The sequence below is a fragment of the Pholcus phalangioides genome, unplaced genomic scaffold, assembly GCF_987345545.1.
Source record: "Pholcus phalangioides strain wild (caught in Gottingen) unplaced genomic scaffold, Ppha-v1.0 ptg000003l_1, whole genome shotgun sequence".
Taxonomy (NCBI): Eukaryota; Metazoa; Arthropoda; class Arachnida; order Araneae; family Pholcidae; genus Pholcus; species Pholcus phalangioides.
This window is the reverse complement of record NW_028301596.1, coordinates 23,006,545-23,024,178: the sequence shown is the minus strand read 5'-3', so window position 1 is coordinate 23,024,178 and position 17,634 is coordinate 23,006,545. Positions and strand designations below refer to the sequence as shown.

General features: G+C 34.7%; 1 protein-coding gene across 1 annotated transcript in view; it reads right to left on the bottom strand.

Annotated features, from left to right (window-relative positions):
* Window positions 1–231: 231 nt before the first annotated feature.
* The window catches only part of LOC149088316 (ras-related protein Rab-18-like), a 33,914-nt gene continuing 16,511 nt past the window's right edge, over window positions 232–17,634 (bottom strand). The window contains exons 4-7 of the mRNA XM_089246861.1: window positions 16,929–17,001; window positions 14,201–14,319; window positions 11,116–11,244; window positions 232–1,404 (exon numbers count right to left, since the gene is read on the bottom strand). Coding sequence (XP_089102987.1) covers window positions 1,288–1,404; window positions 11,116–11,244; window positions 14,201–14,319; window positions 16,929–17,001 — 438 coding nt within the window. The 3' untranslated portion in view covers window positions 232–1,287. The remainder of the gene's footprint in view (window positions 1,405–11,115; window positions 11,245–14,200; window positions 14,320–16,928; window positions 17,002–17,634) is intronic.

The following is a 17,634-nucleotide window of genomic DNA, read 5'->3' as shown; positions in this document are numbered from 1 at the left end:
AAAAAAGAAAAATGTCTTTTCGGTGTGAAAGAAGTAGAGTTCCTGGGTTATCGTGTTGATAAGGAAGGGCTACACCCAGCGAAATCAATACATACAGCATTAACGTGAAAGAAATGTCACAAAACTGATCCCCCTGCTGCCATGTATGAAATGGAAACAAAAACAATTTAAAAGGCCAATATAGTGAGTATTTTAGTCGGACGATAAATGATTGAATGCGAAAAAAGTTACTTGAGGCTGCAAAGTTTATTTTAAAAAGAATCTATTCCATAACAATAAATTTTCACGATTTCATGAACGCTATGATATACATACATGGACAGAAATGTTATGGTGTGAGCATGTGTGTACGTGCCTCACATGCTTAAATACAGGGTGGTCACAAAATAACTTTGCCGATACACGAGTTCCTAGTGGCAGCAAAAATTAACGAATGCGAATGAAGTTTGAGATTAGGTGTCTCAGAGCATGCACTCAAGAATGGGTAGCTAAACAAAAATCTAGTTCTTGCAATTATGATTACAGCATCAGAATTTTGAACAATTCAAACAGCAACTCACTGTTACGCACTGCAAAGTGATCGGTGCAATAAAAAACCATGAATGACGTTGGAACAATACCTGTAGCATCGCAAACGGCAGCGCTCAACGCAGACAAAAAAACATGTGAAAACAACTAATGCTGATCGAACTTTGCTGCAGTAAGTCCCCCACCAAGGGGTTAGAACTTCAACCTTTACGTGAGATCTATTTCTTCTGCATCATGTGCAGCTGTTTATGATGCTATGGGTATCGTTACAATGATACTTATGATTTTTTACTGCACCGATCACTTAGCAATGCATAAAAGTGATTGTTGCTATTTTAATTTTTCCAAATTTTGTTGCTGTGACCTTAACTGTGAGAGCTAGGGCTTTGTTTTTCTACTCATTTTCAGGCACTTACTTTGAAACACCTATGCCTCAAATTTCATTAACATTAATCGATTTTTACAGATGCCAGGAGCTTGTGTATCAGCAAAATTATTTTATGACCACTGTGTGAATGTAATATTAACAAAACACAATATCGTTGTACAAGAAAGCAGGAATATTCATTTAGATATTTTTTTTTGGGGGGGTGGTATACATCTGGATTTTTAAGGAAAGGAAAAAAAACAACAAAAGTAATTAAAATTAAAGCTATAATAGACATCATACAATAGACTCAGCGCTCACTGGTTATAAAAACTGGCTATAAATTAAATGTTAACACAGAAAAAAAAAGATTTTACGCGATTAAAAAAAAATTATATGACAACACAATAGCTATTACAACTTCCTCCTGCATGAGGTGCGATATCAGTGACAGTCAAAATGTCGCCATTGTTCTGAGTCGTTTCCCATAGTCCAGGCGTTTGCAAAATCTAACAAAACAAAAGATGGTTAAAAAACATGTACATGTTATGGTAAATAAATCTGGTTATTATGCATAATTGCCTACCAATTTGGTAGGTTTGATAAATTTCCCAAAGTTTATCACTTTTACCGGAGATTATGGATGATACCCAAATGTTACTGGTGAACATGATGAATCATACCAAATTCACATTTACAGGTTGTTACACATAATCACTATTTCATATTAGAACAATATATTGTCCCCCTCATGTTAGAAACACGAATTAGCAAATTTCATGTTTTTTCAATCATCTGGTTGGATACCTTATTTTGCTATGAAATGCGAGTGTATCCCTATTGAAACATGTTACAAAACATGTTAGGAAAATAATTTCCATAGAGTAACATGGGTAGAGTAAACATTCATTTCCAAGTTCTTTTTTCCCCAAAGACACTGCACATTCATACTTCTTAGCATGACGGGGGAAGATAGTATGAATCCTGAAATTGGACCTCAATATAACAAATGAAATTTTCCAATCAACGAATTTTTAATCATGAAATCATGATTTTAATATTTAACTCATAGTTCTTTGTATGGGAGTTTGCTATATTGGGGTTTATATTCAAAAAGCATGCTAGACTGATTTGGGAATATTTTTTATCAAATTCATCAATTACACTAGTATATTATGCGTAATCACGAGTAAAAATTATAAATTTATCAAACTCACTAAGTGACTTGACAATTAAGCATAACCAATTTATAACAAAATATATAACTAATACAAAAAAAATTAGAAAATAAAGTAATTTCAACTGATAAAATCCTTCATCCTAACATAGTAACGTGGATATTATGAAAACTAAGAAAACATTTTGCATGCCATCTTAAGAAGATCTGAAATGTACAAATAAAAAATGGGTCAATTCCATCTACTGACTCGAGTTAATCAATAGAAAAATTTAATCAGCGCTTGTGATTGTACAGTAAATTAAAATGGATAAAGATTTTTGAGAAGTTTTTGAACTATTTTGTACACTGAGTGTGGCCACTTTATTATGTTGGGAATGTAAACATAATACTTTAATTCCATTTTGCAGATTTGGTCACTAATTTTTTCAGGGAACAAACAAAAAATTAGAAAAGGAAAAAATGTTTTGCTGCAAATAATTTGTAACTTCCACAGAATATTTTATTCTCTTTGTGCAATACTTGTTTGTATATCTTCATGAAATAAATAAATAAATAAATAAATATATAAATAAATAAATAAATAAATATATATATATATCTATTCTATAATATAAAATCACAAACAAACTCGAAAAGGGCCTGTTGCTAAGCAACCAAGTGACGGAAGTGGGTGAAATTTTTGAGTGACGGAAACTGTTACGGAAGTGGGTTCGATTGATATATCGATATTCACATTCATATATCGATATGATATCATATATCGATATTGGGTCGATATTCACATATCGGGACCCATTTGACCCATCGGGACCCATTTGACCCATCGGGACCATGTTATGTGCATGTACCAAGAGGCTCCTACATCCTACAGCAGAGCCCTTAGGCTGGAATTTAGATTTCGAGCCCCCAAACCAGCTTTTCAGGGGCCCCCCTGTGATTAATTTATAGTGTGAAAAATCGAAAAGTGAAAAGAATCGTTGTGGCCCCTGTCAGCCCTTCCTTTGTGGGGGGGGGGGGGGGGTCCATGCCGAGAGGTATATATATGTGTAATATACACACACAACAGCAGTGCTCCCAACACAGGGTCGGGGTACCCGGGGAAGATTTCACGTATAAGTAAAAAGTTTTCATTTCCAGGGGCCCTTGATGGATCTCATTGTTTTCTTGCTGCTTTAACGTTGAAAAATTTCGATAGCGGAAGCAAAAGATATATCCAGTCTGGGGCCCCACCAAAAGTATGCGAATTGGTGTCCCGGGTAATTGGTTGGGGGGTCCTGGATTTTATTCGTTGGTAAAACGAATACAAATGAAAATTTTTCATGGTACTCGCTCCGTGGGATGGCCGACAAGCTTCCAAGTCGGGGCCCATGTTTACAGGTTTCATTTTGGGTGCCCTGGATTTTATTTGTTGGTAAAACGAATACAAATGGACATTTTTCATGGCACTCGCTCCGGGGGATGACCGACAAGCTTCCAAGTCGGGGGCCCTATGTTTACAGGTTTCATTTTGGGGGCCCTGGATGAATCTCATTCTTTTCTGTTGTAGAATTCGCAACAGCCGAAGCCCGAGATAAAGCCAGTCTGGGGCCCCACCAAAAGTATGCGAATTGGTGTCCCGGGTAATTGGTTGGGGGCCCTGGATTTTATTCGTTGGTAAAACGAATACAAATGGAAATTTTTCATGGCACTCGCTCCGGGGGATGACCGACAAGCTTCCAAGTCGGGGGCCCCATGTTTACAGGTTTCATTTTGGGGGCCCTGGATTTTATTCGTTGGTAAAACGAATACAAATGAAAATTTTTCATGGCACTCGCTCCGGGGGATGACCGACAAGCTTCCAAGTCGGGGGCCTCATGTTTACAGGTTTCATTTTGGGGGCCCTGGATTTTATTCGTTGGTAAAACGAATACAAATGAAAATTTTTCATGGCACTCGCTCCGGGGGATGACCGACAAGCTTCCAAGTCGGGGGCCCTATGTTTACAGGTTTCGTTTTGGGGGCCCTGGATGAATCTCATTCTTTTCTGTTGTAGAATTTGCAACAGCCGAAGCCCGAGATAAAGCCAGTCTGGGGCCCCACCAAAAGTATGCGAATTGGTGTCCCGGGTAATTTGTTGGGGGCCCTGGATTTTATTCGTTGGTAAAACGAATACAAATGAAAATTTTTCATGGCACTCGCTCCGGGGGATGACCGACAAGCTTCCAAGTCGGGGGCCCTATGTTTACAGGTTTCATTTTGGGGGCCCTGGATGAATCTCATTCTTTTCTGTTGTAGAATTTGCAACAGCCGAAGCCCGAGATAAAGCCAGTCTGGGGCCCCACCAAAAGTATGCGAATTGGTGTCCCGGGTAATTTGTTGGGGGCCCTGGATTTTATTCGTTGGTAAAACGAATACAAATGGAAATTTTTCATGGCACTCGCTCCGGGGGATGACCGACAAGCTTCCAAGTCGGGGGCCCCATGTTTACAGGTTTCATTTTGGGGGCCCTGGATGAATCTCATTCTTTTCTGTTGTAGAATTTGCAACAGCGGAAGCCCGAGATAAAGCCAGTCTGGGGCCCAACCAAAAGTATGCGAATTGGTGTCCCGGGTAATTGTTTGCGGGCCCTGGATTTTATTCGTTCGTAAGATTGAATTCAAGCTTATTTATAAAAAAAAAATATGTTAAAGATAGAAATAGGGCAAAGCTTAATGAATGGATTACGGATGACCTAATTAAAATGATAAATATTAAGGAGAAACTATATATGAAGCATCGTAAAAATCCATTCAGACATGATTATGAAATCAAATATAAACAATATAATACTAATTTAAAGAAAGCAATCAAAAAACAGAAAGATAATTATTTTAGGGAAAAGTTTATCAATTTGGGATCAAATAAAAGAAGTCAGTGGAAATTTATAAACCATTTTGTAAACAACAAAAAAATTAGGAAATTACCCAATTGTGATGATCAAAATAAACTAGCTAACGATTTTAATGATAACTTTATAAATCGAGTAAGGGACACTGAAGTAAACAATCAAACAAATGACTTTGTAAACAACGAAAGTTCTCAACTCAATTCAATTGTTCTTCACGAAATTGACTTGCCACAAACTGAAAGCTTGGTTAACTCAATTAATATTAATAAGCCAGCAGGAAGTGATGGTCTGACACCAAGAATGATTAAAATTATCTATCGTCACCACCCATCACTAATAACCCATCTGATTAATAAATCTCTAGATACTGGAATATTTTATAATGAACTAAAAAAGTCGATTGTTACGCCCATATACAAGAAAGGTAATAAAGATGACATGAACAATTACAGACCAATTTCGATTTTACCTATTATGTCAAAATTATTAGAGAAATGGGTAAAACGACAACTTAATAGTTATTTACACGCCATTGCCTACTACTCACATCATCAATTTGGTTTCGGGGAAAAAAGGAATACTGAAATGGCTATGATTAGATTAATGGATTATATACAAAATAAAATTAATAATAACAAAAAAGTAGCAGCTGTATTTATAGATATCAGTAAAGCGTTTGATACAGTAAACTGGGATATCTTATTGGAAAAACTAAAAAATATTGGAGTAAGAGGGCTCCCACTCGATTGGTTCAGATCTTTTATAACAAATAGGAAACAGACAGTTAAAGTAGGCAATGCGATAAGTCAGGTAAAGGCAATAGATACAGGCGTACCTCAGGGATCGGTTCTTGGCCCAATACTTTTTTCTATTTACATTAATGAAATTCATAATATCAATATTTCCGGTCAACTTGTTTCATTCGCAGATGATACAGTTCTAGTTTCCTCCGCTGAAACAACTGAAGAACTGATAAAAAATTTGGAAAAAGACATTCATGCAATAAATAAAAGAATTCGAAACCTTCGACTTAGGCTAAATGCTAGCAAAACTAAATGGGTTCTTTTTAATTTAACTAACTTAAGCACACAGACAGATTTAATGAAATTTCATGAATGTAACGACTTTCTTTCAAATACTATATGTAACTGTTCATACATTGAAAGAGTACAGCATTATAAATATCTTGGAATCATTATTTCATCTAACCTAAAATGGAAAGATCATACTGATCAAGTTGTTAATAAATTACGAGCAATCACAGCAATGACGTATAAATTAAAGGCTATCATCTCACACCAAAGTTTGAAAGAAGTATTTTTTGCATGGGTGTTCCCACATATTTTATATGGACTACAAGTTTGGGGGGGAACATATAAAAATTCAATCCATACTATTGATAATCTTTATGACTGTTTGCAACGTGACATTTTACAAACTAACAGTTCTGCACAAAATAAAGTATCATTGATCCAATTTAATATACGGCAACTTTATCTGTATAAAGTTTTAGTATACATCTATAAGAATCCTGATTGGTATCCCAGAGTGAATATACAAAGAACTATGAGATCACAATATTTATATCAAATACCATTACCTAAAAAAACAATTTTCAAAAAATCAATATGTTTTCTTGCTCCAAGAATATGTAGAGAATTTGATGATATTATTAGACAACAGCAATCATTTTATATGTTTAAAAAGACTATAAAGGATCGTATACTGGAAATAGCAGATACGGAGCGGTTCGTTTCGTTCGATAGTTAATGCAATTGCAAATGATATAAGGAGTAAAATTTGTTTATATTTTTGTTGTGTAAGAAAATATATCTGTATTTCGACATATCAGACTATAGTTTAACTTTTAAGGTAATATAGTTGGTGTGACTTGAATGCAGCAATTGTAGTAAAATATATCTATGTATGTTGCCAGAAATTCTTTATGTAATGTATCAATACGACCCATGGAAGGTTTCTTATATCCCTTTGGGTCGAAAAGTGTTTGTTTAATTTTTTTCTTTTTTGTCTGTTTTGTCAATTGTGTTGTTTGTTCAATAATAATAAAAAAAAAAAAAAAAAAAACGAATACAAATGAAAATTTTTCATGGCACTCGCTCCGGGGGATGACCGACAAGCTTCCAAGTCGGGGGCCCTATGTTTACAGGTTTCATTTTGGGGGCCCTGGATGAATCTCATTCTTTTCTGTTGTAGAATTTGCAACAGCCGAAACCCGAGATATAGCCAGTCTGGGGCCCCACTAAAAATCTGCGTATTGTGTCCCCGCTACTGTATGTGGGGCCCTAGATTTTATTCGTTGTAAAATTGATAAAAATGAAAAATTCTCACAGGGGGGTGTCCGACAAGCTTGCAGGTCAGGGCTTCATGGAAATGTTGGCAGGTTGTAATTCGGTGCCCCTGAATGTATCTCATTGATTTTTGTGGTTTAACATTGTAAAATTTGCAACACATCGGTAGCCCAAGATATATCCAGTGTGGGGCCCCACTGAAATTCAGCGAATTGAATCTGGGGACCCCCATGGGGAAGTTTTCTGGGGATACTTGATGAATCTCATTTGTTTTTTGTTGCTTTATTATTATTTTCATTAAAATTCGCTTCTTCAGTAGGCTGGTGCTTTCACACGTCCCTTTCCCCTTTTCCATAGCACGCTGATGAAGTGGGACGAAATAAACAAGATATGTCCGGGAGAGAAGTGGGGGGGGGGGGGGGGTTGGCCGCCAAAGGCGGCAGGGGGGCAGAGCCCCCCTAGTATATATATATACACACACATACAGAGTGTCCCATCAAGACCGCCTAAACTTTGCACAGCCAGATTTCTTGCTTGGAATACGTAAAAAATGCCCATAGAACTGTACCTGTATGACCCATAGTTTTCATGAAAAATGCAAAAGAAAAGTATGACGTCATATTTGGTGAAAGAAAAAAAAAACTTCACTGGAAACATGAGTATCAGTATTTGCATATGTTTACATAGGAAAATGTTCAAAATGTTGACTGCACATATCAAGGCATACATGCATTTCCATGGAATGACATCTAGCCATCGTTTGATATAGCGCTGGATATGACGTTATACTTTTCTTTCGCATTTTTCTATAAAACAATGGGCCGTGCAAGTACAGTTTCTTGGGCATTTTTCATACATTCAAAGTGAAGAATCTGGCTGTGCAGAGTTTGGGCGGTCTTGATGGGACACCCTGTATATATAGTCAAACTTGGAAAATTCAAAACTCAAGGGGACAGAGAAAAAGTTTGAATTATCCAATTTATCAATATAAGATAACAAAATTATCACGAAAAATTAAAACCTTTTGATATTATAAAAATCTTTGGAATTGTAAACGTGAACGAACACAAAAACTATTTCATTCATTTTTTTTTTAGATGTGTGTGCTTTAAAACACTGTACAAAATCTTTGAGTTGATATAAAGAATGAAAGATGTGAGTTTTCAACTTCAGCAGCTTTAATTTTTCTAACATATTTGTAGCCTCTGCAAGTTTTGGAATAGGGACCTCCGGTGACTTCTTACATTTGTTTTGTCACCTTCATGAGAAGATTCAATGTGAATTTATTCTCTACTTTTTCACCAATTTTCGCATCCACACAAGTGAACTATATTATTTTTTCCTAGAGGGGGATATGAGTGGTGATAAATGTTTCTAAGCCATTTTACAAAATTACCAGAATCTCCAACATTTTACAATAAACTGGGACTTCACGACTTTAGCTTTTAAAAATCCAGTATGTGAAGGGGTTGATACATATATAACTTTCGTATTTTCTGAGGAGTGTTCCATCATTGCATATGTCATTAGCAAATACTGATTAAGTGATCTAAGATCCGATAAAACTCTAGCTGGCAATGGAAAGGCAAAAGCCAGATGAGTGTGTAACTGATAACATTGCTTCTTACTTAGAGCCAAAACAAAATTCAGATTTTGTTGATTTTTTGTAACTTTTTAATGATGATTTAATGTAGGCTACATGTTATATTCTAGTAAAAATCAATAAATCATGGGGAAAAAAAGTTATTTAAAGTTAGCCAAGAAATCAAAGGAGAGATCATGTTGAGAGTTAAATATCTGAAACAAACTTTGAATTATCCAAATTATTAGGAAAAAAATTGAATTAAACAGGTAATTTCAACATTAAATTGAATAGAAAACTCAAGGGGATTTACTAAAACATAAATTACACAAAAAATAGAGTTAACCAAGTTTGCCTGTATTCCGTAAGATATAAATGTTTTTCATAACAATTCCAATCTTCATCATATGTTTTTTGCTTATAACATTTGAAGTTTTCAGCAAATTTTTACCAATACTTACAGAAAACTTGACACTATACATGAGACACAGGGGGAAGACATCTAAAATGCAACAATTTAGTATTTAATGAGATAATCACATTTTTCAAGCAAATTAGTTTTAACTGCGCATGAGCACAAAATATCAGTTTTATTTTTCCATAATATGGTTGCCAGATACATGGTGTCACTTACACAAAAATTCCAGCATGTCGCAAAAATTCAGGAAGGTATCGGCAGTACAGTGAGCAGTAATTTCAGTTACTTGATGAAAGTAGCTGGATGATAAAGAATTTACCACACATTCATATTTTAATTATTTTCTATCATTTGATAATTCTAAGAATAAGCCCACAGCATTATGCGAAAGAGCAAAGATGTGTGTTTGATGCTATATAAGAGAAATGCTTGAGCATTACACATGTGTATGATGTCCAAATGAAAAACAAATTGGAAAGGAAATAATCAAATGACAGAAAACAATTGAAATATCAATTTGCAGGAAATCCCTTATCACCCAGCTATTTTTGGCAAGCAACTGAAATTACTGCTCACTATATTGCCGATACTTTCCTGAATTTTTGTGACATTCAACTGGAATTTCATATATAATTTGCACTGCATATCTAGTAAGCAAATTATGAGAAAATAAAATTGATATTTTATGTGTATACATAATATATCATACATAATTATGTGTATACATAATTTACTTAAAATGTTCATGGGTGCGGTAGCCCAGGTCGATAAGATACTCGCCTAAAGTACCAAAGGATGTTTAGAGGTGTCACGAGTTTGATACCGGGTTCGTTTTTATCAGAAAACTTTCCTGACACAAGGGTACAACAGAAACGGCGACATTACCACAGAAAAAAATTGCTACCACAGGGAGTCCCCCTTCTAGGGATTAGCGCACCAACCTCTTTGATGAGTATTAAAAAAAACAAACCTACTGTTCGGAATCGACAATAAATTGTAGGTCCCGGTCTAATTAGCCCTCATGTGCAGAAAATGGCCGTGGTGTGAGAAAAATGATCAACTCATCAAATGATTAAAATGTTCATATCTCATTAAAATGCTAAATTGTTACATTTCAAATTTCTTTACAATGTGTCATGTATAGTGTCAAATTTTCGATAAGTTTCATAAAAATGGTTAAAAATTCTGCATGTTGTAAAAAATGTGATGAAAATTGGAAGTTTTATATGAAACATTCATATCTTCATGTATATATATGCTATTTTTATGAAAATGCATACAAGTATTGACACAGGGTGGATCAAAAATTATTTTTCTTCGATTTTAAATTTTGAGAGGCCCCTGAAAACATTTGTGACTGAATCTGCACTGGAAAGTGTGAGTTCAAGTACTATGTTTACATGCCAGAAATTGCAGAACAACGTGACACTATAGCTCATTTGCTTAAAACTGTCTGATAGTCATAATGAATTGGCTACTCAGTGTATACAGTTCAACATTACATCAACTGGCTTAACTGGCATGGACAAATTAACTTGTCTTAACCTATCTGGAAACTTTACTTTTTGAGAAATCCCTTAAACATTTTGGAAAAATGTTTCTAAATGGGAAAACGTCAGGAATTTGGAAATAAGATGTTTTCCCATTGAAAAAGTCTTAAGCTTCAGTTTTTAAATGTAAACTGGTATAATCCATTAAAAAAAAACGATAGAAAGAAATGAGTGTCATAGCAGTTACTCACAGGATTTGACTTAAATCATTAAAGATCAGCAAAAAAAAAAAAAGAAAGAAACAAAAGCAAATAAGAATAACAATGAAAATAAGATTAGAAATATTCAGTAAAAAATTAAGAAAGAAAAAATTACTTTCTCGACTAGTTCTTCGAATGCACATTGCACACCATCACAAGTTTTAGCACTCGCTTCAATGAAAAGCATGGAATGTTTTCTGGCATACTGCATACCCTCTTCCCTGCTTACAACTCTGTCTTCCACCTGAAAATAAGAGATGTTTGAAAAGAGCCAAGCTGATCTAATGCACCAAAAAAAGTAGATTCATTTTTGAAGGTGAAAAACATAATTTACTACTACTAGTCTGATGTTTTTGTATATTGTTAATTATTAACTAAATTAAATGTTGCAGTTAATATTTGTTTGAATTTAAAAGTTAAATAAATCAATAACGAATTCAATTTCAATCATTTTGATGGTGGCCCACCATTACTCACGTCACACAACTACCAGTTTTTAAAAAGAAGTAGTGTTGAAACTAACATGGGCAAGATAGGGCATTATAAAGTCTCTTGCAAAGATTGAAAAAAAAAAAGAAACTCCACACCCAACAGAATAAATTGTTTTTAAAGAAGTACCATTATTTCCTGCAGTAAAACTTACGAGTATACAGGGTGCATAGGAAGTTCTTTTATCCTGGAATAACTTGCAAACCACTGATCCTAGAAACATACTTCCAATTGGAAAAAGTATCCAAATAACGTGTATACTTTAGATATTTCATTAATATTGCAAAGGGTTTTATATAAGGGTGGATAAAATGAAAACAGAACAGTTTTATAATTTGGTCATAAAGATCTCTTGGGAATAAGTGCTGATCACACTTATTATTCTAGAAAACATGTTTACTTTTGTAAGAGTGCAAGGAGGGGTTGAGTGTTTTGCAGCCCAGTGTGAGAACAGCTTTGCGGCCCTCTAAAATGTTTTTTTCCCTGATCACCTAGTGTCTTCGGGCAGATGCCGCCTGCCAGATTTAACACCTGGAAACGACAATAAAACTATGTGCTACTATAATAAAAATACATTAGGTATAATAAATTTGGGCAATAGCACCCATTGCCCATCAAGAAAAATTGCACAGATTCGAATCCCACCATCGTCACCATGGTGATCGCCGAAGTTGGTTTTCTGCGGTTCCTAACTTTAAGGTGCAAATGCAAGCGGATATCCCGTTAAAATGTCACGACACAGAGAGTGCAGCAGGCCGGCCTATTATGGTAGAAATATTCAATCAATACACTTCACTCATAGTTACAAAAATTCATGGCAGGCAGCAGCACTAACAAGCATTACACAGAAAAAATCTTTGCAGTAGGTTCACATCATGTATACAGAATTCCAACATGTACCACTTCGTTAGAAGTTTTGTAGAGGAATATGGACAAGGTGCATGTGTGGTTTAGTAGTAGCGAGAAAAATTGCAAACATAGCCTCGGGTACTTGAAGGTTGAGAACCTAATGCAACACAATCATGGTCCCCACAAAAGGTGGCGCTGACAAGTCTCCAGCCCAGAACAATTCTAAGTTTTTGTTTCTTCTCCCCATAAACTCACTATAGAAGGGCCTGTGAAAAATGTCCAGGGGGTGCCAAAGAGTACAGCCCAGGAGGCCATGTCTACAATATCTTTTTGCACAGTACCACTGTGGAAGGGCTATCAGGGCTAGATAACCAGAGCCGCAACTAAACACTTTTTAGGCCAAGGCAAGCATGCATCTCCCATGTAGTTTTAAATATGTCATTAAAGGGAGAACTTGGTGCTCCTTCTGGTTCAGCCCCTCTAAGCACCAAATCTGTATGCACTTTTGTGACTTGCGGTCAAATCCCTAAACCTGTTGGCTCCCAGTCTTGGGAAGAATTTTAAGCTATTGCTTTATTAAGAAGTCAAAATGTTACTCAACATAACTTGATAAAAAATTTTTTATTCAGTTTTTCACTCCCTAAAATTTAGCAGCCCGGTGCAGTTGCACCTTTTGCATCTGCCTAGGTCCGGCCCTGCATGAGTGTGGCGAAACTTTGCATAGAGATAGAGTAAAAGAAAGGTAAGGAAAGCAACCCCTCTACTGTGGAATGGACTTGTTCTAGGTGGTCATGCGGAATCGCATGATATGTGCTGGCAGTATCTTCTAAAAGAAAATCGATTATGTTTTTATCTGCGTCTGCGGAATGTTTGTGAGTAAAGAAGGACGGTGTGGTGTTATTTGTATTTCAGTGGCAGAAGGAGTTTGAGTTCACAAAGTGCATGGGCAAACAAAGGCAGTGTATGGTGAATATGCACTGTCATTGACTCGCATGCAGAACTGGCACAAGAATTTGCGTGAGGGACGAGAACCTGTGAATGATAAGCGATCTAATCAAAGTCACCTTGGCACCAAAGACATTTTGGTGAAAGAAGTCAACCAAATAATCAATCCAAACAGACGACGCACAATAAGGAACATCAACAAGAACAAGAGTGCATTTCGGTTCCGTTCATGCCATCATTATGACGAAATTCCACTACAAAAAAGGTGAGTGCAAAGTGGAAAAACTTGTGTCAGTCCTATACACCAGTCAATGACAGTGCATGTTCATCATACACTGTCTTCATTCACTGATGCACTTTGCACAAACTCCAACATTTTCTGTCACTTTAAAACAAATAGCACCATGTTGCTTTTCTTTACTAGCAAACATTCTGCAGACACAGATGAAAAAACAACCTGTCTATTAGACGATACTGTCAGCCGACCACTAGCCCTTATCACGTAATTTCATACAATTAGCAAGTGCAAGTCCAGTATGGGTTGCCTTCCTTACTCCTTCTGCTCTACCTCTTCACAAAGTTTCTCCACACTTATAAAAAAAATAAACCAAACTGTTTATTTGTTCTGTTCAAACTGTTGTTTGTTTGTTCTGTTCAAACTGTTGTTTGTTTGTTCTAAACCAAATTGTTCAGGTTTCATTTGATCCACCCTTATAGTTATTAAAATAGAATAATTAATTTTTTATTTGGTCACCCCATCCTAAAAAAACCCAATTAGAAAGTTGTTGCTTACAGCCAGAAACAGTGTAAAACTACAAGTTTACACAGCATATCTGTATTACCAATCTTAAAACCTATCATACTGATCGCTAATTTAAATAGCTAGACTTTAACAGAAAATAGTAACAAAATTGTACCTTATCAATTTTGTTCCCAACAAGCATTTTGACAATGTTACTTCTTGTGGAATAGGTATCTAGTTCAAACAACCATTGATCTAACTTCTGAAAGCTCATGCGGTTAGTTACGTCGTATACTGTAACAACAAAATTTCTTTCAATGAATTCTGGACTATATATGTGTATAAAAAAAGCTTAAGTACAAACATACAATTAATTCATGCACACACAAACCTTGATGAATTGGGAGTTAAATGAAATATCTGTAAGAGAAAATAAATATACAGGGCAGACAAGAAGTCTGGGACACATTTTAAAAATTAATAAAAAATCAACCAAGTGACATAAAACGTGTGGTTGTGGTTTGCACTAAAATACTTATCATCTTTTAATGTTTTTTTTTTGATAAAATTACAAAAAATAGTTTAAAATTTCATTTGCGGGTGGTGCTGTAAAACAAAACACTGGACATAACCCATAAAAATGCAACATGAACAATGCATAATTGATGTTTATGACAATTTGCGCTACATAAAACCATCATATTTCAACATGAGCATGCTTTCATTCATTTAGATGTAGCTCGAGTTGAAGAGAGCATTCATATGGAAATGTGATAGTTTTATGTCACATAAATTGTCATGGACATACACACTGTTTTGAAGCATTTATGTGTTGAGTTTCTGGTTTTACAGTGCCATCTGCAAGTGAAATTTTGAACTATTTTTTGTAAATTTATCAAAAAAAAAATTTAGGTCATGACAAGTACTTTCGTGTGAAGTGTACCTTTTACCATTGATTGGTTGGTTTGTTACTCATTTTCAAAATGTGTTTGGGACTTCTTATCTACTTTCCCCAATCCAGTCATGGATTGACCATTGAGCTCAAAAGAGGGAAACATGTCTGTGCCCAGAAGTTTATAATAGTGTAACCTGTGTATAATGATACTGTAGAGACCTAGAAAAATATTCTTATAGACAGGTTATCATTTCAGATAGGTTTATCATTATAGGCAGTATCGTTATACACAGGTTTCACCATATTTAGATAGGCTTTTTTAACCTACTTTCCAGTGATACAGTGTAACCCTAGTCTGATATGTGTAGGATCACTGCACTCTAAAAAATGAGCAGATTTCACTTGATTCATTTCATCTACCATAATCTCCCATCATGAAGCAGTCTGCCTCTAATTCAAAACAGTAACCTATTTTCTATATTACTTGGAATGAGCAACATGTAAGCAATGTGGGTAGTATATATGTAGCACAGTGTAATAATAGTCATCAAACTATATTTGACAGTTTAACGTAAGAGTTATATCCCTATTTTTTCAACTATAAAATAATAACATGTATCCTCTATTTGAGCAAAAAAACACATACTTATTTATTAAAATAATAAAGTTTAATTTAAAAAAACTTAAATTTATTATAAATAAAAATTATACAAAAATTTAAATCTCAGGTGTAAACTGGAAATGCCAAGGTTTTATTCAATGATCAAAGCAGCATTTGTAAACAGATGGAAAGCTTCAAAATGTTTCTTATTACAGCGTGGTTATTAGAATTATAACTTTTGTAGAGGTATGTGTTGTACCCATTACATTATACTACTTGTAAATGCATAACTAAAATTCATTTCTCTCTACTTAGCAAGTGACTTCTTAATGAGTGAGACCCAAATCAAACAAGGGTCCTTAAACATATTGAAGGGTTTGGTTAATATACACACGCATACAATATGTTTTCCAAATTGACCTTTCATTAAAATGATGAGAAAAAGAGCTCCGAAAATGCTTGAGCCTTAACTTATGAAGATGGCCATGAATGCTATGAGGGAATGCAAGTGGTCGGCTTTTTAGTTGTGATTACATGATTCTTGACAGACACCATGAATATGCAAAGCCTCAAATAGACCATTGATCATCTAGAAGTCTTTGGTGTATCATTGTAATGAAGTCTATGTAAAACTTGAATTGAGAAATATCTTGTTTATTGGGAAAGCTCTGTTAAAAATAGTCTAAAATTTTTGCTTATCTTGCGAGACAATTGCAAACTGGGTTACTTGTAATCCAAATTTTTATTGTATTTATTTCAATCTCTATCAGAAAAAAAAACAAAAAACTGCAGATAATGTATGTACAGCTTTATATAAATATACTTCAGTGACTTTAGGGTATATTGGGACTGCTGATTCAGAATCTGGCATTGGTTTTGTCAGATTGACTCTAGTTTTTGAGATAAACAGAAAATTAAATTTTAATGGTAATACATTAGCAGCGTACAAATCACATTGAAGCTGTGTGTTATATAAATAAATACAGTAAATCATTGATTTACCCCTTTAAAGGGCAGACATTTTTCCAAAACAAACCCATAGAAAAGCATGAAAACGGGGGCATCATCTATCCCACCATCCTTTAAAGGGTTAAGGGTGATTTTGGGACACTGATTCCGAATCTGGCATTGGTTTCGTCAGATTGGCTCTAATTTTTGGGATAATGTGTACTCTCAACAATGTGATTTGTATGCTGCCTATGTACTGCTATTGAAATTTGATTTTCACTGGCTCAAAAACTAGAGCTAATCTGACAAAATTAATGTCAGATTCAGAATCAGCAGCCCTAATATACCCTAAAACCATTAAAATTTCTTTAAGAACATTATTATTATTATTTTTTTTTTTTTTTGCCGAGCAGTGTAATAGAATCTAATGTGTTAATAGAGCATTGAAATTTCTCATACCCAAAATTGCACCTTGTGCTCCCCGATAATAGCTTGGTGTGAGTGTTCTGAACCTTTCAGATCCAGCTGTATCCTATGATATTTAAAACAAAAATAAATTAAATTTTTAATGGTGAATGTTCCTAATTAGGAACATCAGTTTTAATAATTAGAAAAAAATATTTTTATAGCACTTGCTTTTCTTTCCCTGAAAGTGTGAACAAAATTTTCTCTTGGAATTCCAAATTTAATTTCACAACAACAATTTCATTTCAGCACCTATATCATAAATTTAATTTTTTTTAATTATTCTTAAAGAATATAATAATTTTTTTTCTTTTAATTTAATATTTCCATGGACATGAGTGAGCCCAGGAAAATAGGGCAATTTTTTTTCATGAATGATCCTTTAGTTTAGAGACATTAATTAAACAGAAAGGGGGGGGGGAATAACGAAAATCAATCTAAATCTGAATTTCACCTGATTAAAAAAATAATTTCTAATTGATAAAAAAGTTTTTTCTTTATATAAAAATACATAAAAAGTTTTTCTTCTCTGCTCGAAAAGCAGAAATTGAGTAAATTTATATCTAAGTTGCAAGAATATATAATTTTGATTTAGAAAGAAAGAAAGAGACAAAAACACCTACTCTCTGCAACTTTTTGACTCAAAAAAATCTATACAGATCAAATGTGATGTCAGCCAGTACGGTCTAGGTGCTGTACT